This window comes from Podarcis erhardii (genome assembly GCF_964252035.2).
Source record: "Podarcis erhardii genome assembly, chromosome: 13".
NCBI classification, from domain to species: Eukaryota; Metazoa; Chordata; class Lepidosauria; order Squamata; family Lacertidae; genus Podarcis; species Podarcis erhardii.
Genome location: NC_138502.1, coordinates 8,456,183 through 8,481,552, shown reverse-complemented (window position 1 = coordinate 8,481,552; position 25,370 = coordinate 8,456,183). Strand labels below are relative to the sequence as shown.

Sequence of the window (25,370 nt, the reverse complement as noted above, 5' to 3'; positions counted from 1 at the left end):
GAGATGGGCACGCAACCCCAGAGTCGGTCACGACTGGCCCGTATGGGCAGGGGTACCTTTACCTTTACCTTTACCTAAAGTTTCCAGAACAGGAGACGAGTGTCACTCTATTGTGGCAAAACCACATCTATCGTGGCATAACCTTTCATGGACTGGAGCTCACCTTTGCCAGATCCTGAGTTACACATGGTTTAGGGAGACCAAAGTGTGAAACTGCTAATTTGCAATACTGGTAGAGATTCGGTGCCATCTCTGGCAGTCAATTTCAAGCATATTATATGTATTAATCAGCATACCAGTGCCAGGATGGCTGTCTTATTGATGGCTGTTTTGCAAATTCATTGCCACTGTAAGGCACTTATTTATCACCGTCCTAAATTTTCTGCAGTTCATTTCTCTCTGAATTCACAGTTTACGATTCCCACCCAAACTCCCAACAGTGTGTTTGTTGCAATTCAATATAACACTTTGTCCATCTGATGGACTGGAGCAAAAGCTTATGCCACCATAAATTTGCTAGTCTCTTGCAGCAGAAAGGAGTCTCCTGGCACCTTGAAAGACTTAGGCAGCTTCCTCTCTGGAATTTGCAGGATGAATAAGAGCAAAAGATGTTGAGGATGGTAAATGGGGATGGGTGGAGAGGATTAGTTCTGAGAAGGAAGTGCCCCCTCTCCTTTGGACGGCTGCCAGGTTGAAGCTGCAACAAAGGCTTGAGCTCATAAGCCGCTAAATAGCATTATCTGTAACCGATGGGAAGCGGAGGGGAAGAAAATCAGATGCTGCCACTTCCTTGACACATGGAAAGAGGTTTCTAAGCTTGATGCAAAGGTGCTTAACCAGCACTGCAGATTATTATTATTTTTTTCAGTTGTCGACCAAAGATGGTTGTCAACGTCCCATTTCTAAAATATTTTTTTAATTAGTATTTGTTACTTATTTACAAAAAAAAAAATGGTATCCAAAGGAGTCCAGGGCTGCAAACAACAAACTGAGAAAGCATCTTAGGAGCAATTCCAATACAGATGCATACTGGGGAAGATCTCAAAAGGCTTGTAGGAAGACGAAGGTCTTCAGTAGGTGACAAGCAGACAGCAGAGATGGCACCAGCCTAACGTTCAAGGGGAAGAAGTTCCATACAGTGGGTGCCACAGCAATGAAGGCTTGAGCAGTATATTGTATTGGATGGGCGCAGAGATTGATTGGGTATGGGGTGAGAGATTCTTTCAGGTGATTATTTATGAATCAGGTGATTGACAGTTGTATCAGGGACCACATGAACCCTTATATCCCAGCTTGGTCACTGAGATCGTCCGCAGAAGCATCGCTGGTCGTTCCCCAAGTTGACAAAAGCTCAGCTGGCAACAAGAGACCGAGCCTTTTAGTGTTACCAGCCCAGTATTGTGGAATAGTGCAACAGTGACTCCGCAAGTGCCTTTCATTGAAAACTAGAAACATCTGCTGGAAACTTTTCTATTCCATCAGATTCATGCTTCATCCAAGTATTCTTCTTCTTTTAAAGTTAACTCTTTTTTAATACAAATACTTATGAAAACAGCCCTAGAAGCAGCTCCCCATTCTGGCTAAGAGGAAATGTCTTTTTCTAAAGCAAAGAGTGCACCACTCTTTAACTCAAGAGTAGACCCCTTGAATTGAATATAGACCTTTTAACCATGCCCATTAAGTTCAATGGGCCCATCCCAAGTAAGACTAGTTTTTTCCCTTCAGAATTATCTTTATTCATATGCAAATGCTAAATATTAAAATGCATACAATTAAGTTAAGATGTATTTTGTCAGGAGGCAGCCCTAAATATTCCACATAAATATTCCAGATAAATGGGGTGGGGGTGGATGGGGGAGAAATGCATTTGGTGGGGGGGGGTCAGACTCTCTTTCCCTCTGACTCCCCTGTACTCATCACTGCCTCCTGCTGGACAGACTGCTATGTACCGGTAACTCGTATCTTACAGGGAGGTTACATACTGAGGGTCCATATGTATATAGTGGTACCTTGGTTTGCATACATTTTGGATTACAAACATGTCAAACCCGGAAGTGCGTGTCCCGGTTTGCAATATTTTTTTTGGATTACAACCATTTTTTTTTATTACAGTGGTGCCCCGCAAGACGAATGCCTCGCAAGACAAAAAACCTGCTAGATGAAAGGGTTTTCTGTTTTTCGAGGCGCTTCGCAAGACGAATTTCCCTATGGGCTTGCTTCGCAAGTCTTTTCCCTCCCCCCCCCCTTTGTCTAAGCCGCTAATAGCCGCTAAGCCGCTAATAGCGCTAATCCGCTAATAGGGATGCTTCGCAAGACAAAAAAACCGCTAGACGAAGAGACTCGCGCAACGGATTATTTTTGTCTTGCGAGGCACCACTGTATTATGAACAATTTTTTTTTGAAGGCCCCACTGGCGAAAGCGTGCCTTGGGCTACCACCTGTTTTGGTTTACAAACGGACCTCCGGAACGGATTATGGTTGTAAACCAAGGTACCACTGTACTAAAAAAAATGTATAAAGCCAGGAACCCAGGGAACTGCCCCCACCCCTTGCAAGGTGGAGGGCTGTTAACCAAAGTTTGAGTTTCCTCCGCTCTCCATTCATTTATCTATTCCACCCCACCCGTGCAATCGTGCAAGTTAAATGTGTGTGAGTTGTGAGTTACACACAGCCGTGAGCTACCTGTATTTGAAGTGTACATGAAGAGAGACCCTTTTGGCTTCCATCAATTGCAGTGTGTGTGTGTGTGTGTGTGTGTGTGTGTGTGTGTGTGTGTTGGGGGTCAACATCAGGGGGCTAAACCAGGCGCCCCTCCAGGTCTTTGTAGAAATAAAGAGCCAAAGACTTGGTAGTTCTGTCAAACTGCTTTTATTGGGGAGCTCAAGATGTCCTTCCCTTCGCTTGAATGGACCGTCCGGCATCCTTGCCCTAATCTAAATGAGACACACTTTCACTTCCTTTTTCTTCTCCCCATGGGTGCAGGGTGTTTGCCGTGCTTCCCTGACCCACAACAGGATCCTGCCTTTCGGCCGACGGACATCCAAGCTACATTTTAAAAGTAAAAGACTAAAATGTTGCTAAAATTAAGACCGGAGCCACTTCTCTTCTTGCGGGACTGCGCTTGGGGAAAGGGGGGGGGGGCGCGTCCCCACCAGCCTGGGTATTGCTAAAACAGTTCCGCCTGGAAAAGATAGGAAAGGAAAAGAAAAAAGTTGGTTCCGGAACTGGAATATTAATAGATAACGTGTAAAACGTGCAGGGGTAAGCAAGGAAATAATAAAAGAATCAATTGAATAATTATTAAACTACAACAACACAACAAGATGGAAGACGTTAGAAAAATATATTGAAATCACACATGGGTAAAGGGAAGTGGGGAATTTATAAAAATTTCTAATATAATATTTCTAATTGCGTTGCATTTATGTATAGCAAAGGGAAGTCTATAGCGATTAGGTGTATTTTAATCTAGTCAACTATGTAATAGGCTTATGTTACAAAACTAATATGGATTTTGAATTTGATGTTTGTAATTCTTTTTCGGTTTTGGAATAAAGTTTAAAAAAAAAGAAAAGAAAAAATTTAGGGAAAAAGAAACCACACTCACTCACCCTGTGGTCTAGTTCCTTGCAAATCACTACTTTGACACCCACCTCGCAAAAACGCGACTGCTTTGTTCATGGCAAAGCATCTTGCAAAGTCGATCCAGAGAGTGGATGACCAAACTTTCCAAAATCTGCTCATCGTTATGAACTTTGTAACACTGAAGAACTGGTGCATGTGTTTACTTGCTTTCCTCTTCCCTCCTCACCCCTTTTTCCTTAAGTGTTCTATCTCTTAGACCGCAAGCGGAGATGTGACTCATTTTTGCTATTTGTAAGCTATTCAAGGAGCCTTTCGGGGCTGAGGAGAAATCTAGAAATGCCTTAAATGTGTGGGGAACTAAAAATAGGGTCTTCTGCACCTTTTAACAGGTTTCTTGGAGACATCCAATTGAATACCTTTGGGAACAGGATGCTGGGCAAACATTCAAAAGACAGCCATTCCCAGGCTAGCAGCAACACGCTGTGCTCCCTTCCCTCCTTCATCCCAACAGTCCCCATCAATTTACTCTCGCCTCTCCTTGCTAACTCTGGAAGTTTTGACAGGGTTGCCATATTTCAAAAAGTGAAAAACTGGAGACAAAAGTTGTTGGGCTTTCTTTTGCAAAATCTCAAAAAGAGAGAGGTTTCTGAGCTATTTTAAAGGAAATTTGCCAAAATCTACGCTTTCGACATGTGTTGCAATACGTCTGGATTTTCCTGGACATTGAAGCGTTTTCTGACGAATCCTGGCTACGTCTGAGAAATTCCAGATGTATGACAACCCTAGTTTTACATTGGGAGGATAAAGAATATGCAAACAATGCCAGTATTTCTTGCCACTTCAGACTCTACCTTGCCCTGAACATAGGGATAGAGGAAGCTGTCTTTTACTGGGGGCTCTTGGGTCCATCTTAGCACAGTATTGTCTACTCTCTATTGACTGTTCTCCAGGTCCTTTTAAGCAGGGGACATTCCCGGCCGTACATGGCGATGCCAAGGGACCTGGGACCTTCTGCATGCAAATCAGATGCCGTGGTAATGAGCTACAGCCCATTTTAGAAAGCAGAGTCCTCCCCAATCACATCCGAGCCATCATCACCCCCACACAAGGACCATCTAGTGAGAGGGAGAAGAGGAATGTTCTCTGCACTTTGCACCTTCCATGGGCGAAATCAGGAGTGTGGAACCTGTGGCGTCCCCAATATTGCTGGACTCCCCACTCCCATTAACCCCAGCCAGCATAGCCAGTGGTCAGGGATGATGGGGGCAGTTGTTCAGCAACATATAGAGGGCAGCAGATCTGCCCCACCACCCAAGCGGTATACACGATCTCTAAGTAGGACCCTCATACCTACGGGACCGCCTATCCCAGTATGCCCCATGGAGGACCTTAAGGTCCATAAATAGTAACACCCTAGTGGCCCCAGGCCTTAAGGAAGTCAGATTAGCCTCAACCAAAGCCAGGGCCTTTTCAACACTGGCTCCGGCCTGGTGGAATGCTCTGTCTCATGAGACCAGGGCCCTGCAGGATCTGATTTCTTTCCGCAGGGCCTGTAAGACAGAGTTGTCCCACCTGGCCTTTGGCTTGGAGTCAATTTGATTCCCTCCCCCCTTTCTTTTTTCCTTTCTCCTCCTGTGATGAGGCTGCATTTTAATGTTTCAATGTTGTATTTTAATCTTGTTTTTAAGTTGTATTCATTCAACTTGTTTTTATTATTGCTTGTTAGCTGCCCTGAGCCCGGTGTTGGCTGGGGAGGGCGGGGTATAAATTTTATTATTATTATTATTATTATTGAAGTGGCTTCCAGCAGCAGATACACTGGGCAGAACAGCAATGGGTTGGATTGCTCAAGGCAGTGACGGCATACATAGCAAACCACCGAGGGCGCTGCTCGTAACAGCCTCCAGCCAAGCCCATACACCTGGGTCCCATGAATCCAGACCTCCCTTTGCCGCGAATCACAAATCCTATCACCGGTCAGATTTCAGAATTTCATAGAATTACAAATCCCACTTCTGGCTGAGCTTTGGCCAGCAAATTCCGTGTCGCAAAGTTGCACAGTGGCTGGAGATGGACAGACAGGGTGTGCAGCCACAGCAGTGACCACAAGAGAAACGGCCCAGAAAGAAGAAGAGTTTGGATTTGATATCCTGCTTTATCACTACCCGAAGGGGTCTCAAAGCGGCCAACATTCTCCTTTCCCTTCCTCCCCCAACAACAAACACTCTGTGAGGTGAGTGAGGCTGAGAGACTTCAGAAAAGTGTGGCTAGCCCAAGGTCACCCAGCAGCTGCATGTGGAGGAGCGGAGACGCGAACCCGGTTCACCAGATTATGAGACTACCGCTCTTAACCACTACACCACACTCTGCCATGGTGTATCTGCAGCGGCACAAAGGGATGCCTCCATCTGCCCTAGCTGCAACAAAACATGTCTCTCCCACATTGGCCCCTGCAGCCACAGCAGGCGCTGTGACTCTCCAACAGCTTGACTTCACTCCTCCTTTGTCCCTTGAGACAGATGCCAACCCAACCCACCGGGGCCCAGCTTCCAATTCCACCAGGCAAGAGTTGCAGCCATAATGGGTCTCTTCCACCTTGCCTTACCTGACGGAGGCGCTACGTCAGGATGACGTTACTTCTCCCCCTTCCCTTGGTTCTCAGGGATGACTTCCGGGGCTGGGGCTGGCGGCGGTGGAGGAAGCAGCAGCAGAGACCCCACCGGCGGCTTCTCCTTGGCCTCGCTGGGGGCCACCTTCGCGGGAGTGACGCTGGATCCGAAGAGGCCGTGGGTGCCCGCGTTGGATGCCGAAGAAGAGGAGGAGGAGGAAGCGACACCACTACCCCCACCGTGAGCAGGCTTGGTCGGGAGGCCTCCAGAAAGGAAGGCCGTGTACTGGTTCCAGAAAGAGAGGGGTCCCACCCCCACCAGCTGGGCTGGGATGTCGCGCCCCAGGAAGTCCTGGAGCTTGACCTGGCCCCCCGACAGCACCGGCACGGGGCCTTCTAGGGGCAGGCGCCTCCCTCGGCGGGCCTGGTTGCTGCTCCACACGTGGCCGCTGAGATTAACCTTTAGGAGAAAGATGAAAGAGATGGGCACTTAACACAGGCGGCGCCCTGAGCCGACACTCCTAATAATTTATTATTTATCCCCCCACCCATCTGGCTGGGTTTCCCCAGCCACTCTGTGCAGCTCCCAAGAGAATATTAAAAACACAATAAAACATCAAACATTAAAAACTTCCCTAAACAGAACTGCCTTCAGATGTCTTCTAAAAGTCCTTGACATCTGATGGGAAGGCATTCCACAGGGTGGGCGCCACCACTGAGAAGGCCTTCTGCCTCGTTCCCTGTAACCTCACTTCTCGCAGTGAGGGAACCGCCAGAAGGCCCTCGGCGCTGGACCTCAGTGTCTGGGCAGAACGATGGCAGTGGAGACGCTCCTTCAGGTATACTGGGCCAAGGCCATTTAGGGCTTTAAAGGTCAGAAACAACACTTTGAATTGTGCTCGGAAACATACTGGGAGTCAATGTAAGTCTTTAAGGACAAGTGTTAAAATGGTCCGGGTGGCCACAAGGGGAGGAATGCTGCTGGTTTGACCCAGAAGACAGGAAGCTTCTTCATATCGAGTTCACCCAGCTCAGTATTGTCTACACTAACTGGTAGCAGCTCCATACCCTCCAACTTTTCTCTGACAAAAATAGGGATACCCCATTCCATAAGGATAATTTTACTGTTTGTACCCCACACATCTTACTGGGCGGCTTCCAACATATTAAAAAACATAATAAAACATTTTTAAAAAGCTTCTGTATACAGGATTGCCTTCAGATGGTGTGTGTGTGTGTGTGAGAGAGAGAGAGAGAGAGAGAGAGAAAGAACTCCATAGCCTCCAACATTTCTCCAATGAAAATAGGGTCATCCTAAGGTGAGGGACGCGGGTGGTGCTGTGGTGTAAACCACTGAGCCTTGGGCTTGCCAATTGGAAGGTTGGCGGTTTGAATCCCCGCAACGAGGTGAGCTCTGTTGCTCAGTCCCTGCTCCTGCCAACCTAGCGGTTCAAAAGCATGTCAAAGTGCAAGTAGATAAATAGGTACTGCTCCAGCGGGAAGACAAACGGTGTTTCCGTGCACTGCTCTGGTTTCAGTGTTGCATTGCACCAGAAGCGGCTTAGTCATGCTGGCCACATGACCTGGAAAAACGTGTCTGTGGACAAACGTCGGCTCCCTTGGCCTGTAAAGCGAGATGAACGCCGCAACCCCAGAGTCATTCGTGACTGGACTTAACTGTCGGGGTCCTTTACCTTTAAGGAAAAGTGGGACATTCCAGGATGAAATCGGAAACCGGAATGGCGTCTCTAAATCAGGGATGTCCCCTGGAAGATAGGCCCACTTGGAGGGTCAGCAGCTCTCCAGGAATTTCAGGCAGGGGGCATTCTTAGGCCTACCTGTAGATGCCGGGAACTGAACCGGGGAACTTCTGCATGCAAGGCAGATGCTCTGTCGCTGAGCTATGGCCGTGTCCCATTTCTATCATTCGCCATGGCTTCTAAGCATGCTTCCGAATGAAAGCAACTCCACCTTAATTGGTGCCCACATGTCCAATGCCAAACATCAAAGTCTAGGCGGCTGCCTATATTCTGCTGTTTCAAAGACTTTTGATCCACAGCTGCCAAAAATAATTATTCAACCCCCACTGCAAATCAGGTTTATTATAAGAATTCCCAGACTTTCAGCTGCTTGCAAGGAGCCAATCGAACAAAAGAAAATGAAATAGCTAGGCGCAAAGGATGCTTCAAGCGGGTCCCCCCAAATTCAGCTGAAATTGCAACTTGTACTGGCTCTTCACTGGTCCTGCTAGCTAGGGATGATGGGAGTTGTAGTCCAACAACAGCGGAAGACCCAAGTTTGGGAAGCACTGTGAGAGAGACGAAGCAGAGTGGCGATAGCAGCACAGGCTTCTGAGCAAGAAAATGAGGGTCTAGCGACCGTGGTACAGGCCTTCAGCCAAAAATCCTTTCTCCCCTTTCCTTTATGTTAATGTTGCTTTCCTTTCTTTTGTGCTTTCACACAATTCAGGTGTGTGTGCGTGTGTTTGAGGGGGTTGTTACAGGTTGCTGTTTTTGTTTCAGGATTATTGTTATTTTTTTTTAAAAAAACCACAGTTTCTTTAAATTTTCTGGTAATTTCCTTAATACATTTAGTTTACTGCATGCATGCTTTATGCCACTTTCATTTCCTTTTTAGGAAAAATCATTTATTTAAAAATAAATAACAAACACCAACAAGCTACGCCATATGGGGACAGGAAGCTGCAAGCCTTTGTAAGGCCTAAGGTAATCAAACTGGGCTGCTGCTGTACTGCCAAGATGCATTTTAAACCTTCAGGCTTTAATAAATGTGTGTTTACAGGGATTCTATTGCTACAGACTTTTATTTTGTTGCTTCTAAATAAATATATCATGAACTGCCGTGTGAGCTTAACCTGATGGGTGGTCCAAGTGGAAGAAACGATAATTATAATACTAAAAAGATGTTTTGCCACACTCCAGAACTGTGAGGCAATGTGGTATCGTATTCTCTACAATGGTGCCCTTCGTGCCCCAGTTCTGCCTCTAGAGGGGGGCAGAGAGCGCACCAAGTGCAACCAGCTTTCTGTGTCAATACTGTGTAAGGGAGATGTACTTCCTGTAACGGTGTCTTGCACTGCCCAGTTCTGCCTCTAGAGGGGGACAGAGAGCGCACCAAGTGCAACCAGCTTCCTGTGTCAATACTTTGTAAGGGACATGTACTTCCTGTAACGGTGCCTTGCACTCCCCAGTTCTGCCTCTAGAGGGGGACAGAGAGCGCACCAAGTGCAACCAGCTTTCTGTGTCAATACTGTGTAAGGGAGATGTACTTCCTGTAATGGTGCCTTGCACTCCCCAGTTCTGCCTCTAGAGGGGGACAGACAGCACGCCAAGTGAAGCCAACTTCCTGAGTCAATAAAGCGATGGAGAAGGAAATCACAAGGGAACAGGGGATAGGCAGAACACTTACTATAATAGGAGACACTGAGAAGGCACAACGGTCTCTCCCTTACCTGGTGGTGGGCAGCCAGCGCATGCTTGCGCAATGCGGCCCTGTCGGGAAAGGCCTGCTTGCAAATCCCACAAACCAGCGTTGGCCCCTCTTTGGCTTGACTGCCCTCTTGCTTCTCCGATGGGCCTTCCCCGCCGGTTTCCTGTTCCTCCTCCTGTTCTTGCGGCATTGCCCCTCCTGCCTTTTCCCCCTCCGCCTTCTCTTCCCCTTCCTGCATGGGCCGCTGAGGGCTTCCGGGCCCTGATGGCAAGGCAGCATTGGTGCCACCGTCTTCCTCTTCCGCCTGCACCGCTTCCCCCCCTTCCTTGGTGAGGCCCGGAGCTTCCTGTTCCGGGCTGGAGGGCCCCTCGGCCTTCTCCCCTCCACTTTCCAGGGAGTCTTCGTCGGTGGGTTCTTCTTCCTCCTCCTCCGACAGTTCCTCGTCTTGCGGAGGGGCCTGTTGCTGCGGTTGCTGCTGCTTCTCGCCTTCCCCCAAGGTGGCCCCTTCCGAAGTCGGGGTCTCAGGGAGGAGCGCCCCGTTGGGGATCTGCCCGCCCAGGTGCATGCGGACGTGCTGCTGGAGGCTAACGGCGTTGGTGAACTTCTTCTGGCAGATGGGGCAAGAGTTCTGGGCCCGGGCGGCCGAGCTGGTTTTGTGGCCCACAAAGTGAGCACGCAGGTTCCCCCGGGTGGAGAAGGCCCGCCCGCACACCTTGCACTTGAAAGGCCTCTCCCCTCCGTGCTGCCCGTAGTGGAGCTGCAGGGCTCGAGGGCAGCTCAGGACCCGCAAGCAGATCACGCACTGGTTGGGCCCTGAAGAAGCGGGCAGGGAAGAGGAGGAGGAGGAACCAGCCACAGCTTGGGCAGCCGTGACGGGAGCAGAGCAAGAAGACGATGACGGAGACCCCTGGCGGTCAATCTTCTCCACCAGCTGCTGGAGCTTGGAAGTCTCCGAGGGGGACGCTTCCAGCACGTAGGGGAAAGGCCCCACCGCTGTGCCCGCCTTGAAGTGATTGGCTAGCAAGGCCCAGCTGGGCAGCGATCCCACCAGCTTCCCCAGCTGAAGCCGGGCACCCTCCGTCTCCCTTTCTGGCGGGGTGTTCTCGTCCCCCTTCCCTTTCGCCTCCACTGCCTTCATCAGAACCAGCTTGTTGAAGCCGGGCAAGGCCTGGGCTGCTGCCGACGGCGAGGCCCCGGACAACAGGGTGAGGCTCTCAGTGGCGCTCAGGGCCTTGCGTTCGGCGGTGGGCGGAGGGGTGGTTTCCTCTCCAGGCTCGGCCTTTTCGGGCGGCACTGACATGCCGTAAGGTAGCCCCGAAGTGGTGAGGACGTAGTCCAGGTGCTCGGGGACAGGATGGGGGTTCATCTGGACGTGGGGGTATTTCTCCCGGTGGCGGTGGAAGTGCACCTTGAGGTTGCCGCGGGTGGTGAAGCGGTTGCCGCAGATGTTGCACTTGTAGGGCCGCTCGCCTGTATGGGAGCGCAGGTGGATCTGCAGGGCGCTGTCGCTGCCAAAGACCTTGCCGCAGAAGCGGCATTTGTGGCGCCCTCCGGGCTTCTCCTCCAGCCTGCTTTCTAACCCTCCTCCTCCTCCCCCCCCCGCTCCTCCCCCATTCTTCTGCCGCAGGAGCCCCGGAGACGTCGCCTGCTCCAAACCCCGGGCGGTGCCCAAGCACTGGGCGGCCAGGATGCCCGTAGCTGTGGGGAAGGCCGGAGCCAGGAGCTGCTCGGCCTTGGGCACTCGGGCGCCTCCGGGGAAAGGGTGGTAGAGGTGGAAGAAAGCAGGCTTGGGGACCTCAGGGGAGCTGGACGCCTGGGTCCTCCCTGGCTCTGTTTTGATGGAGAAGACTGGCAAGGGGGGCTTGGGAGGAAGAGACGCTCCTGGGGCCGGCTCGGAGGAAGGGGTCGGGGAGCCCACCTGCCCCAGGGAGCCCAGCAGCAACACCTGGCGGCAGATCTGCTCGGTCATCTGCATTTGGTGCAGCTGCCGTTGCTGCAGGACCCGCAGCTCTTCCAAGATGAGGGGGATGTTGAGGTGCCCGCCGGGGACAGAGGCGGAGGAGGCGGGCAGTGTTGGGGGAGGCGGGGGAGGGGGCCGGGGAAGGGCCGCTTCTTGGGTTGGGTCGGACAGCAGCGTCCCCGATTCGACGTCCATGCTCTGAGGGCTCTCGGGACGGACTTCTACCGAGGAAGAGGAGGACGAGGAGGAGAGGCTGGAGTGGTCCTGACCAGCGGTGGCTGTAGCTGCCGCCGCAGAGGAGCACGTAGGCTGCTCCGAGCAGCAGGAATCCACGTGAGCGGACAACTCGGAGGGATCCTTGAAGTTGGTACGGCAGGCGGGGCAGGATAATGGGGCTGTCTCGTCCCCAGTATCTCCTGCAGAGAAACGGAGACAAGAGAGAAAGGGGGTGCGGTTATTTTGGATCAGCAATCTATTTCATTCATCACGTTTATATATCCCATACTTTCCTCCAAGATGGTGTCCGTAGTTCTCCTCTTTCCGATTTAATCCCCAGGTAGATTAGGCTGAGTGAGTGACTCGCCCCAAGTCACCCAGTGAGGATTTGAACCCTGGTCTCCCAAGTCCTAATCCGACACTCTAACCCAGTGTTTCTCAAACTTGGGTCCCTAGTTTGTTGTTGGACTCCAACTCCCATCATCCCAGCTAGCAGGGATGATGGGAGTTGTAGTCCAACAACAGCTGGAGACCCAATCTTGAGATGCAGTGGTACCTAAGGTTAAGAACTTAATTCATTCTTAACCTGAAACTGTTCTTAGCCTGAGGTACCACTTTAGCTAATGGGGCCTCCTGCTGCCGCCGTGTGATTTTTCTTCTCATCCTGAAGCAAAGTTCTTAACCTGAGGTACTATTTCTAGGTCAGCAGAGTCTGTAACCTGAAGCGTCTGTAACCTGAGGTACCACTGTACTCTGCTCCAACCACTACAGCACTCTGATAACCAAGCCCACCTGATCTTTAACCAGAAAGATGCACAGGACAACTGCAGATCAGATAGAAGCTAGTGGCAACACTCAGATTTTAGTGAAGGGAAACAGGATGCAGGAGGTCCCAGGTTCACCCTCTGACATCTGCATGAAGGACGTGGCTATCAGTGGCTATTGGCCATGATGGCTCTGCTCTGCTTCCTTGGTCAGAGGCAGTTATGCTTCTGAATACCAGCAGCCGGAAGTCACCGGAGAGGACAGTGCGCCTGTGCTCGGGTCTTGTTTGCTAGTTTTCCACAAACATCTGGTTGACCACTGTGAAAACAGGATACAGTGGTACCTCAGGTTACATACGCTTCAGGTTACAGACTCCGCTAACCCAGAAATAGTGCTTCAGGTTAAGAACTTTGCTTCAGGATGAAAACAGAAATTGCGCGGGAGCAGCAGGAGGCCCCATTAGCTAAAGTGGTACCTCAGGTTAAGAACAGTTTCAAGTTAAGTACGGACCTCCAGAATGAATTAAGTACTTAATCCAAGGTACCACTGTACTAGACAGCACACACTACTGGCCTGATCCAGAAGGTTCTTCTTATGGCTGGAAACAAGCGTTCAAATTTCGCCAGGCATGTTTTGCACCTGGCTATTGGCCACTTGTGACCAAATGAATATGCCCGGGTGTCAGGATGGTGCCTTGATGTCTCCACCATCTAGAAGTGCGTGCCTGCGGATCCTTGGATCCGGGCTGTTTTCACACACTAGCAAGACATCTTGCAGAATTCTATCCATTATATTTTATCTGCACTATCGGAATGAATTTCTGGAACCAAAAAGTCATATTATACACGACTTTCGAGCCATCTGGCCCCAAAATAGCAACTAGGCATTCCGTTTTGGCAAACTGTAACCCTGGTTTAAGGAGCCATTTGGTGCATAGCTTATATCTAACAGTGGCTGGAAATGTCCCTTGCTTGAAACTTTGCCGGCCAGCGTGGACAATGCTGAGTTAGGCAGACCAAAAGTACAGTGGTACCTCTGGTTAAGAACTTAACTCATTCTGGACGTCCATTCTTAACCTGAAACCTTAACCTGAGGTACCACTTTAGCTAATGAGGCTGCCACCATGCCGCCAGCACACAATTTCTGTTCTCATCCTGAGGTAAAGTTCTTAACCCGAGGTACTACTTCCTGAGGTAAAGTTCTTAACCCAAAGTGTCTGTAACCTGAGGTACCACTGTATAAGGAAGCTGGCCCATTTAATGCTCACAACCAGGTACGTCCACCAACTTGTGTTACAACCCTCTCTCTCCTCAGGATCTGCCAATATTTTGACGTAAACATATACTGTATTATATTAATTACATTGTCTGTCTAGTTAATGCAGCATTTGTCAAGCTTGGATTCCCAGATGGTGTTGCTCTACAAGTCCCAGAATCCCCAGGCAGCTTGGCCAATGGTGAGGGTTGACTGACAGCTGCTCTTTCGGACCTCTGTTCCTTCCATTGGAGGTTCTTTAAGCTGGAGATGTACAGTGAGCCCAGGAGTTTCTCCATGCTAAGGCAGCTGCCTTGCTGTAGCCCCCTCCCCTAACACACTATGCCCCACCAGCAAGTACCTGGTTTTGCAAATACTTTAAAAAGAAAATATGTAAGACCATAAGATAAGCCCTAGTGGATCGTGCCAGTGGCTCCTCTAAGTCCAGCATCCTGTTCTCACAGTGGCCAACCAAATGCCTATGGAAAACTGGCAAGCAGGATTCGAGCACAAGAGCTCTCTCCCTTCCTGCAGTTTCCAGTACACTTCTGGTATTCAGAAGCATTACCTCCTTCAACTGTGGAGGCAGAACAAAGCCATCAAGGCTAGTAAGGCACTGAAAGCCTTAACCTGCATGTTGTTGTTTTTTCTAATCCACTCTTAAAGCCATCTAAGTTGGTGGCCATCGCTGCCTCCTCTGGCAGTGAGTTCCATAGTTTAACTACGCACTATTTCCTTGCCACAGGGTGTGAGAGAAAAACTTTTCTCTGTCTGTTTCCTCCATATGTCGAAAGCAAGCAATGTTTCTACTTCTCATTGCCATCCTGTTATACAAACAAACCTGCCAGCCCAGAAAACGTGGCAGGCATGCCAAAGACATCGTTCTACCCGGACACTGAGATCCAGCGCCGAGGGCCTTCTGGCGGTTCCCTCACTGCGAGAAGCCAAGTTACAGGGAACCAGGCAGAGGGCCTTCTTGGTAGTGGCACCCGCCCTGTGGAACACCCTCCCAGCAGATGTCAAAGAGAACAACTACTACCAGACTTTTAGAAGACATCTGAAGGCAGCCCTGTTTAGGGAAGCTTTTAATGTTTGATGCATTACTGTATTTTAGTATTTTGTTGGAAGCTGCCCAGAGTAGCTGGGGAAACCCAGCCAGATGGGTGGGTTATAAATAATAAATTATTATTATTACTATTATTACTATTATTAAAAATGGAAGGAAACAAAAATATAGAAGAACCTCCTTCCTTGGAGGTTTTTAAGCAGAGGTTGGATGGCCATCTGCCATGGATGCTTTAGCTGAGATTCCTACATTGCAGGGGGCTGGACTAGATGACTCTTGGGGTCCCCCCAACTGCAAAATCCTATCATCCTACGAAATGGGAAGGCAGACAAACAGATATCATGCAATTTTAAGAATGGAAAAGAAAGATTGGGATCGCCATGGCAAACATATATATTTCTTTAATTACCTGAAAGCCCAACCCACATCCAACTAATTTGCAAGCCCCCTTATCCAGCAACCCACCTTTGCAAGGTTTTGCCCATTCATACATCGTTCTCTCTAGAAAGGAAGGAAGGAAGGAAGGAAGGCAGAAAAGAAGGAAGCACACCTGAAAATTATCCACCTTATTCCTACAGAACAGCTAACAGGGGGTTCTGGATGCAGACAATGGGGACGGAAAGGCACAAACAGGGCATGGCAAATCAGACAGGAGCCTGGCTGGCTGTTTGGGTGGGTGGGGGGAAAAGGGCCAGGATAAACAACTAGGATGGATGGATGCGTAAATGGCAATGCAGGAGCGCGTGGGGAGAGATGGGCGCCTGGAGGGAGATCTCTGGGCCCGGCTGCTTCCCCTCCAGCCCTTGCTAGGAGGCCACGGCCGCCAGGTCGCCCCCTCTCCCCTTCCCCAGCCGGCTGGACCAGCCACAGGGGCGAGGAGCCCACCTGCGGCCTCGCCCATCCTGCAGTCGCCGCCGGCGCCCGCGGCTCCGTCGCCCGACGCCGCCACCTCCTCCGGCTGCTGCTGCTGCTCTCCGTGCGCTCGGGAGGCGCTCATCTCGGCCCGCCCGGCCGCCTCCGATCCCGGAGGATGGAGGAAGAGGAGGAGGCAAGCGGCAGCCAGACGAGCGGTGGGCTGCCGAGAGCGGCTCCCACCCGGCCGCAGCAGGGACCTCTGGTGTCGGGAGGGCGGCTGCCGCCGACGGAAGGAGAGGGCGCTGCGCCCCCGTGCGCCCTGGCTCCGGAGCGCACCTGGAGACGGAGGGATGGAGAGCCAGGAAGGAGGAGGGAGGCAAGCGAGCCAAGGAGCCAGGACGAAGGAGGAGCCCTGCTTTTAGGAGCCCCCCCCCTCAAAAAACCCGGACCTTTTGCAAATCGACACATTTTTTTTAAAAAAAATGTTACATTTATATTAGCCCACCTTTCATCCAAGGAGTAAGGCAGTGCACAATTAATTTCTTAAAAAAATATAAATTGCATTTATATGGGGGGGCAGGGAGGGGCACCTGCCCTCCGATCAATAATAATCAATAAAAATACATAGCAAACTGAGGTTCTGCCCCCCCAACAAAATTCCTGACTACGCCCATGTTTATATCCCAACTTTCCGCACCCCAAGGAGCTCACTGTACCTGGTTCTTCCCCACCACATTTAATAATAGAATCATAGAGTTGGAGGGGACCCTGAGGATCATCTAGTCCAACCCCCTGCAATGCAGGAATATGCAGCTGCCCCCATATGGGAATCCCCACAACAATATACTGTATATATTTATTTAAATGTTGTATTTATATTATTCCACCTTTCCTCCAAGGAGCTCAAGGCAGGGTACTTTTCATCTATGCTCTTAATTTTATTTCTTGCATTTATATCCCAACCTTTTCTCCCAGGGAGTTCAAGGTGGCATACCTGGTTCTTCCCCATCCCACTTAATCCCCACAACGTCCCTGTGAGGTAGGTAAGGCTGAGAGACAATGACTGGCCCCCAAGGTCACCCAGGGTGTTTCAGGGCCAAGTAGAGTTTTGAACTCTGATCTCCTAGGTCCAGCACTCTGCCGATAGCATCATACTAACTTTCCCTGAAAGGTGGGTTAGAAATCTGTAACAATCTTAATCGCAATCTATTTTTAAGGAGAGGGCCTCCCCTTAGATGGATTCCCCTCATTCCAAACAAAGTTGCCCATCTATGTTATCATCTTCTGCGCCAGTGCATATCTAGATAAAGTGGTACCTCGGGTTAAGAACTTAATTCGTTCCGGAGGTCCGTTCTTAACCTGAAACTGTTCTTAACCTGAAGTACCACTTTAGCTAATGGGGCCTCCCGCTGTCGCTGCGCAATTTCTGTTCTCATCCTGAAGCAGAGTTCTTAACCTGAGCTACTATTTCTGGGTTAGCGGAGTCTGTAACCTGAAGCGTATGTAACCCGAGGTACTACTGTATGTGCCTTTGAAACTGTGGGAACAAACACAAGATGCTGCCTTATCCCAGGTCAAACTGTTGGTCCATCTAACTCAACATGATTTTAGCCAGGATTTTAGCCAGGGTTTCTCTCCCAGTTCTGTTGCTAGGGATTGATCTGTTCTACCACAGAGCTACAGCCCTTATTATCATACTGTAAGACTTCACACAGGACCAGATTACAGGATCTGTAATTTGATACAGAACTGCAACCTGAAAGAAGTAACTGAAACAACTTCTTCTTCTTCTTCTTCTTCTTATTCTTCTTCTTCTTCTTCAAAAAAAAAAAAAAATACTAAATTTGTATGCTGCCCTATACCTGCAGGTCTCAGGATGGTTCACAGGATAAAATCAGAATATAAAATCACAAAAACAAAACAAAAACAACCCAATAAATCCCCAACTCAATAAACTCCATATTACATATAATATAAAAATATATTATATTATTGCATTTCTGTTCCCATTTTCCTTCAAGGAGTTCAAGGCAGCGTACCTGCTTCTACTTTTATCCCCATAGTAACCCTGTGAGGTAGGCTAGGCTGAGAGAAAGTTGACTGACCCAAAGTCACCTAGTGAGCTGAGGGGGGATTTGAACTCTGGCCTTCCGGGTCCTAATCTGGCACTCTGACCATTAGACCACACAGTCTTACGCACTTCAGAACATGGTGTTACTATTGGTTCATACACCCCACCCTTCAGGGCTTTCCTCCCCAGCCGGAACTCACTGGAACTCAGTTCCGGTACCTCTCAGGTGGATGCCATTGCCATTATAAGAGAACAAGGGAGGCGTTCATGGGCAGTTTTGGCCCCACTTTTCCCAGAAAAACAGCACTGCCACCCTTGCTCTTATGAGAGCCTAGGACACCTTACATCAAGAAAAAGAAAAAAATCCATCACTGAAAACTCAAGTAAAATCCCACTGCATCAGCAGCAGCAGCAGCAGCATTATTATTATTATTAATATTATTATTATTATTATTATTATTATTATTATTTGTATACCGCCCTATACCCGGAGGTCTCAGGGTGGTTCAAAGAAAAGATCAAGATAAAAACCACAATATATATACAGTGGTACCTTGGGTTACATACACTACAGGTTACAGACGCTTCAGGTTACAGACTCCACTAACCCAGAAATAGTACCTCAGGTTAAGAACTTTGCTTCAGGATGAGAACAGAAATCGTGCTCTGGCGGCGTAGGAGCAGTGGGATGCCCCATTAGCTAAAGTGGTACCTCAGGTTAAGAACAGTTTCAGGTTAAGAACGGACCTCCAGAACGAATTAAGTTCTTAACCTGAGGTACCACTGTAATCAAAATAAAAACAACCCAATACCCGCCCCCCCCCAAAATATAGAGCCGCATTTTAAAAGGGCATAGGATGCCAATCAGATCAACCAAAGGCCTGGTTAAAAAGGAATGTTTTTGCCTGTTGTCTAAAGGTGCATAATGAAGGCACCAGGCAAACTTCCCTGAGGAGAACATTCCACAGATGGGGAGCCACCGCAAAGAAGTCCCTGTTCTCGTGTTGCCACCCTCCGCACCTCTCCAGGAGGAGGCATACGAAGAAGGGCCTCAGAAGAAGCAAATCTACCAAAACAGCCAACAACAATGTGCAAAGACAACCAGTTACAATGCACCCTAAAGGCTTGCAAAAACAGGTATGTTTTCATCCGTTGCCTAAATGTAAACAAGTGGATAAGCAGATCTCTACAGGGAGGGAGCTTCATAGTTGAGATGCCACGATGGAGAAGGCCCTGCTTCATGCAATAACCTCATTGACTGAACTTAGTGAAGTTCCCACGAGCTGAGCCCCTCCTGCAGAACTTACCAAATAGGAATCTGCCTTAAATTGCATCAGACCATTGGTCCATTTAGCTTAGTGTTGTCTTCACTGATTGGCAGCAGCTCATCAGAGTTCCAGACAGGGAACTTAGGGGAGGTAGCAAGGATTGAACCCGGGACCTTTTGCATGCAAAACAGATGAGTTACTGGGTTGGCCGTTGCCAGGGAAGGCATTCTTCAGATATGTAGGGAGTGTTGGACTTTCCATCTAGCGTATATAGTCAAACCTCGGCTCCCAAACGCCTCTGTTATCGTACGTTTTGGCTCCTGAACACCAAAATGCTGGAAGTAACTACTCCAGTTTTTGAATGATTTTTGGAAGCCAAACGGTTTCTGGAGAGTATTTTTCTTTTTTCTCCATTGACTTTGCTGACCGCCCTTTGATCCTCAGTTGTCGAACGTTTCAGAAGTTGAACAGTCTTCCGGAACATATTACGTTCGACAACCGAGGTTTGACTGTACCACCAGAAGCAAAGGACTCTGGAGCCCGTCACACCTTAGAACCAGGATCTCCAAAAGATTGCCCAATCTCCTATATTCCTAACCGATCACTGTGTTCTGTTGGAGCAGGATTCTAAGAGATACCACCCGGGCACCTGGGTGCATTTACTTAGAAGCACCAGGTTGGAGTGCACACTATAAATTTGCAGAAGCAAAAAAATGTCCAGTGATGTTTGGTTGTGCAGGATGATAAACCTGGCTGAGACCCTACCGGCCCACAGACTGTCTCGCCAGAGTGGTGCATGCACTGGTTATCTCCCACTTGGACTACTGCAATGCGCTCGATGTGGGGCTACCTTTGAAGGTGACCCGGAAGCTGCAACTAATCCAGAATGCGGCAGCTAGAGTGGTGACTGGGAGTGGCCGCCAAGACCATACAACACTGGTCCTGAAAGACCTACATTGGCTCCCAGTACGTTTCCGAGCACAATTCAAAGTGTTGATGCTGACCTTTAAAGCCCTAAACGTCGTCGGGCCAGTATACCTGAAGGAGCTTCTCCACCATCATCGTTCCTCCTGGACACTGAGGTCCAGCTCCAAGGGCCTTCTGGCGGTTCCCTCCCTGCGAGAAGTGAGGTTACAGGGAACCAGACAGAGGGCCTTCTCGATGGTGGCACCCACCCTGTGGAACGCCCGCCCATGAGATGTCAAGCAAATAAACAACTATCTGACTTTTAGAAGACATCTGAAGGCAGCCCTGTTTAGGGAAGTTTTTAATGTTTGATGTTTTATTGTGTTTTTAATATTCTGTTGGGAGCCGCCCAGAGTGGCTGGGGAATACTTAATATGTTATTATATTATTATTGTTCTTCTTCTTCTTCTTCTTTCAGGAATCCATGCTTAACTGTGCTCAGATTTCCCTTAAATAAACTCTTCCCAAAGGGACCATAAACTTTCCTGCACCTCACCAGCTTGAATTTACTCCTTTTGGAGTAAGGATGCATCTAATCGGTTCCTTTCCTCCACCAGCCTCCATCCTGATTTCTCGCTCCAGCACAGATTCTTAGAGGAAGCTGGAGTCAATCCAGTCCAGTTTCCTCAAGCAAAGGACTGAAAAGGGGCGGTGGGGGGGGGAGAGCGAGATGGGGTGGGTGATGGGGAACCAGGGGGATGGGGGGAAGAGAGACCTCACTTAACACAAGAGAGACTATCTAGGACTCTGCGAGTTACTTAGCAACAGCACAAAGAGCAAAGAGAGCGGGAGAGAAAAGAAGCAGTGTGTGGCAAAAATATGTGTGTGAGGAAGTGTGACAGAATGCATATGTGTGTGACCGTCTCTTCCTGGTTCTCTGGGGTGAGGGGAGTCACACACACACACACACACACACACACACACGAAAGATGTCGAGGAAAACACTCAGAAAGACTGTGCCATATTCACGTTGCACTTTTAAAGCGCTATGATGCGACGTTAAACCATCATGGCTTCCCCCACCCCACCCAAAGAATTCTGGGAGCTGCAGTTTGCGTAGGTTGCCGAGAGTTGTTAGGAGACCCCTCTATTTCCTTCTTGGAGCTACGATTCCCCCAGTAGTTCAATCCTTCTTCCCAGGGAATTCTGGGAATTGTAGCTCTGTGAGGGGAATAGCGATGTATCAATAGGGGAATTCCCAGGAAACTTTGGGAATTATAGCTCTGCAGGGAGAATAGTGGTGTATCAGTCCCTCTTCCCAGGGAATTCTGGGAACTGTTGCTCTGTGAGGGGAATATTGGCCTTATAACAACTCTTGGCACAATTAACAAAGTACAGCTCCCAGAATTCTTGGGGGGGGGGGGAGCCATGACTGTTTAAAGTGGGAAAGGACAAGGTGAAAGTGGCCTGTGGCAGCGATGGCATGGAAGGGCATGTATCGCACACATGTGTAACAGAGGGTGTGACAGGCCATGTCATGGTACCAGGATGTGGGCCTGAGAGAGAAGGTGCAGAAAAATGCATGTGAGAGCAGCATAGCAATTTTTTTGGGGGGGGGGGGCAGGATCAAGGCACATTTGTGGAAACGATGCTCCAGTGGGTGCAGTGGATTGGCTGTGTATGAATGAGGGAGGGTACAGGTGGCCAAATCCTTGTGCGCTGTCTGTATGCCATGCTCAAAATCAATGCACAGCCCAATCCTATCCTTGTTTTACTTGGAAGAAAGCCACACTGTGTTCAGGTGGAGGCTTACTCCCAAGTAAACGTGTGCCAGGTTGCAGCCTTTGCGTGCAAGGGAAACAAGAATGTGGGTAGGCATGTATCAAAATGGTGCTAGTCATAGTGTGTAAGGCTGCAGTTCTGAAGACTAGGGAATAAGATTCACTGGGCACAGTGGAACTTGCATCCGACTAAATGTGCCTAGGACTGGGCTGTAGATAATGAAGGAAATTGCTTTGGTTGTGGTCAAGCTGATTATTCCACATCGGTCAGCTTGGGTGGTGGCTCCTCCTTCTCGTACCATTTTCCTGATCAATGCAGCTTGACTCACTTCTTTGAGTCACCTGAAGTTGTCATGCTTTACCAAGACCTTTCTACAAAGCGCCTGAACTCTTCTTGTAGCAGACTGAGGCCTAGTTCGGCATGGGCTCAGGACTGCAATGCCTCAAGGACTGCGTCCCCTCCCATATGAACTGACCAGGACCCTGGAGTCATCATCCGAGGTGCTTCCTATGTGAGAAGTCTGGCAAAATGGGAATGGGCCTTTTCTGTGGTGGCTCCAGGGAGGCTTGCCTGGCCCCTTCGTTGCATATCTTTAGGCACCAGGCAAAAACATTCCGCATTTCCCAGGCCTTTGGCTAAGTAAACAATATAGCCTTTTAAACTGGGTATGTGTGGTGGGGTTTATTGTTTTTGTTTGTTACTAGGTTATGCATTTTTGTGTTTTTATATTGTAAACTGCCATGTGATTTACACCTGTGCAAATTTACACCCCGTGAAGGGTTGTATAGTAATAGCAACAACAACAACAACAACAACAACAACAACAACAACAACAATGTATATCTGTGGGGCAGTGAGAGCTAAAGGATGGAAATCTCTGGGTCGCAAATGGGGCTCAGAGGTGGGGTATAGTGGCAAGCTGAGATCTAACCCGGAAAGGCCTTCAGCCACCAACCCATTAGATGTCCTTATGTGAACCAATTTTCTCTCGCTCTAAGTTCTGCCCACCCAGTGGGTAAAATGAGCATGAGTGAGGTTAACTGGCCTACCTGACAGGGTTGTTGGAAGGTTTATGATTATTTCATTTATATTGCATCACTCATGTACACAACACTTCCTTGCCCCCTAAAGCATGGGAGGATTTTCAGCCCTCACCTCCAAGGGACCCACCGTGTAGTTATTGACAAACGGATGATTCCTGGGATAATTTTTGTGGAGCGGTCAGAAATGGCATGCATTTTCGGAGTCAGTTGGTCTTTGGGGCCTTGAAAACCCAGTGAATGTGCTGGTGACTGTGTCTAAGCTTTTAAATCTCATCGCCCATCCTTCCTGTAGAGGCCATTATGTTAGTGGATGCTTGGTTGCTGATGGTAAGTCAGAGAGAAAGAGAGAGAGAGAGAGAAAGAAAACGAGGATGAAAAGGAAGTTCTTATGTGACTACAGTACATGTGAGAACGACAGACAAAATGCATGTGTATATAAGCATGGCAGAATTTATGCTCCTAGATAGATGTGTTTTGAGCTTGTCAGTAAATCGTAGAGAGACCCAAACCCTGAACATACAGGCAACCGGCTAGTTACAAAGCATACTTTCGGAGTTTCCTAACAACTTCCTTCCAGTTTGGAAACAAAACTTTCTTTCTCTTTTGCCTCCTTCTCACCCCTTCCTTGCCACCCAGCTCCTGGTGTGCCCCCACCCCATGACGCACCCATTCCCACACTGTTGCCATCCCCCATCCCCATGGCACCTGCTAGCTCTCCTTGACACCCCCCCCCCCCAAAGAATACGCCCTCCCCTCCAGGAACCCACCGTTCTCAGAGGCTGTGGAACCTTCACAGTCGGAGATGAGCTGTTGGGGGTTCCGCTGTTTTCTCCGAGACATCCCTGCGGAGGGGCTGGGGGCTGGGGAGGGGACCCCAAGTCTCTCTCTCTGTCTTTGGTGGGGAGCCAGTGGGCACCTGATCCCTCTCTCTCTCAGGAATGGGATCTCTCCAGCAACCCCCCCCCCCAACCCAAGCCCCCTCCTCTCCCACACTCACACATACTTAAGGGACACGCCTCCTGCTTTTGTGAACCTCATTGTAAAAGCAAAACTCTTAATCTTTCTGAACACTCTTTTTCTTTTGTACTAGCAGGGATTGAAAGGGGGGGTGGGAAGAGAGAGAGAGGGAGAGGGCAAAATTAACTCCTTCTTTGCCTGCAGCTATCCCAGTCCTCTGCATTTTTTTTTTTAAACCACCACATAGGAGAGCATCTGCTTTTTAACGCTGAAATGCAGCCACCTCTGTGGTTCGAGGCCAGACTCCCTGCTAGAGGTGAAATTTATTTGATGACGCTCAAAGAATTTATTCCAGTTCAAATGCGGTTTGCAAGCACCAAGATTTACAGTACACTAATATTATGTGTCCAACAGGCTGGATCTGCTTCAGTGAAGCTTGTCTTCCTAAATACTTGGTTATGTTACCTTTCAGAAAAAAATCCCACGAGTTTTCCTGGGGCAGATGTTAAGCCAACTGGCCTGTAGTTCCCATTTGGATCCCTTTTTAAAAATTGGTGCTACAGTAGACATTTTATAGTCCTTGGGTAAGGAGGCTGGACTGAGGGACATATATTTTTGTTAGAAGACCAGCAATTTCACTTTTGAGTTCTCTCAGGTGGATGCCATCCAGATGCGGCAATTGGTCAGTTTTTATTTTCCTTATTAGGCCTATAAGCTCATCACTCAGCACAACCCTCTGCCTCTGCACCTCAGATTCCCATCCTGTAAAAAAGTAAGTTTAGGCCAGGGGTAGGCAACCTAAGGCCTGGGGGCCGCTTTCTAAATCTGGCCCGCGGACGGTCCGGGAACCAGCGTGTTTTTACATGAGTAGAATGTGTGTGTTTATTTAAAAGGTATCTCTGGCTTATTTGTGGGGCATAGGAATTTGTTCATTCCCCCCCAAAATACAGTCTGGCCCCCCACATGGTCTGAGGGACGGTGGACTGGCCTCCTGCTGAAAAAGGTTGCTGACCGCTGGTTTAGGCACTAGAATCTGCCCTATATCTGTCACTGTAAAGGAAGATGCAGACCTCTCACTTTGTTGTGAGTCATTAGGTGAGCCTGGAAGACTGGGTATCAGACTTTTAAGAGAAATGCGATCATGTGCTTGAGTGGCTGGTGAACAGATCTGGGATGCAGGATTCTGCACTTCAACCCCATCTAAGCTATGGGTTTTCTTAAATAGTCTTGGATAAGGTGGTAGCTGAGCCTCCATTTTCCCCATCTGTGAAATGGGCAAGACGGCAATAGTAAGTGCAAATTAAATTGCCGGAGCAAGCTAAATAAGGAGGAGATAATCCAAGATGAGGAAGAGATCATTAAAGGGGTGCTGAGATTTCATGGGGTTCCGGAACATTTATGGGATAGTAGTGTAGGGTCTGAAACTTGCCAGCCCTTCCTCACTTGTAGTTGTGTTGCATTGGTTGTCCATAAAATATGGACAAATTGAAGAGTGGAATGGTGGAGCCCACAATCACCAGTGGTCCGTTTCTGATCTAGAATGAGCAGAAAAACCTGGGATTTTTATTTACTTATTATTCCATT

The 25,370-nt window shown here is 48.9% G+C and overlaps 1 protein-coding gene across 3 annotated transcripts; it reads right to left on the bottom strand.

The window, feature by feature from the left end:
- Positions 1–2,852: 2,852 nt before the first annotated feature.
- Positions 2,853–23,707, bottom strand: SALL2 (spalt like transcription factor 2). 3 transcript variants are annotated; one of them, XM_081835394.1, is made up of 5 exons: positions 15,790–15,994; positions 15,370–15,405; positions 9,666–12,019; positions 6,191–6,653; positions 2,853–3,181 (listed from the first exon to the last, which is right to left on the bottom strand). In XM_081835394.1, exons 1-4 carry the CDS (start codon positions 15,899–15,901, stop codon positions 6,219–6,221), a joined length of 2,937 nt encoding a protein of 978 aa, XP_081691520.1. In that variant the 5' UTR covers positions 15,902–15,994; the 3' UTR covers positions 2,853–3,181; positions 6,191–6,218. The 3 variants fall into 3 exon arrangements, with proteins under 3 accessions (XP_081691520.1, XP_081691522.1, XP_081691521.1); XM_081835396.1 differs by lacking the exons at positions 15,370–15,405; positions 15,790–15,994 and adding an exon at positions 23,597–23,707; XM_081835395.1 differs by lacking the exon at positions 15,370–15,405 and having other exon boundaries at positions 15,790–16,063.
- Between the last annotated feature and the right edge of the window lie 1,663 nt (positions 23,708–25,370).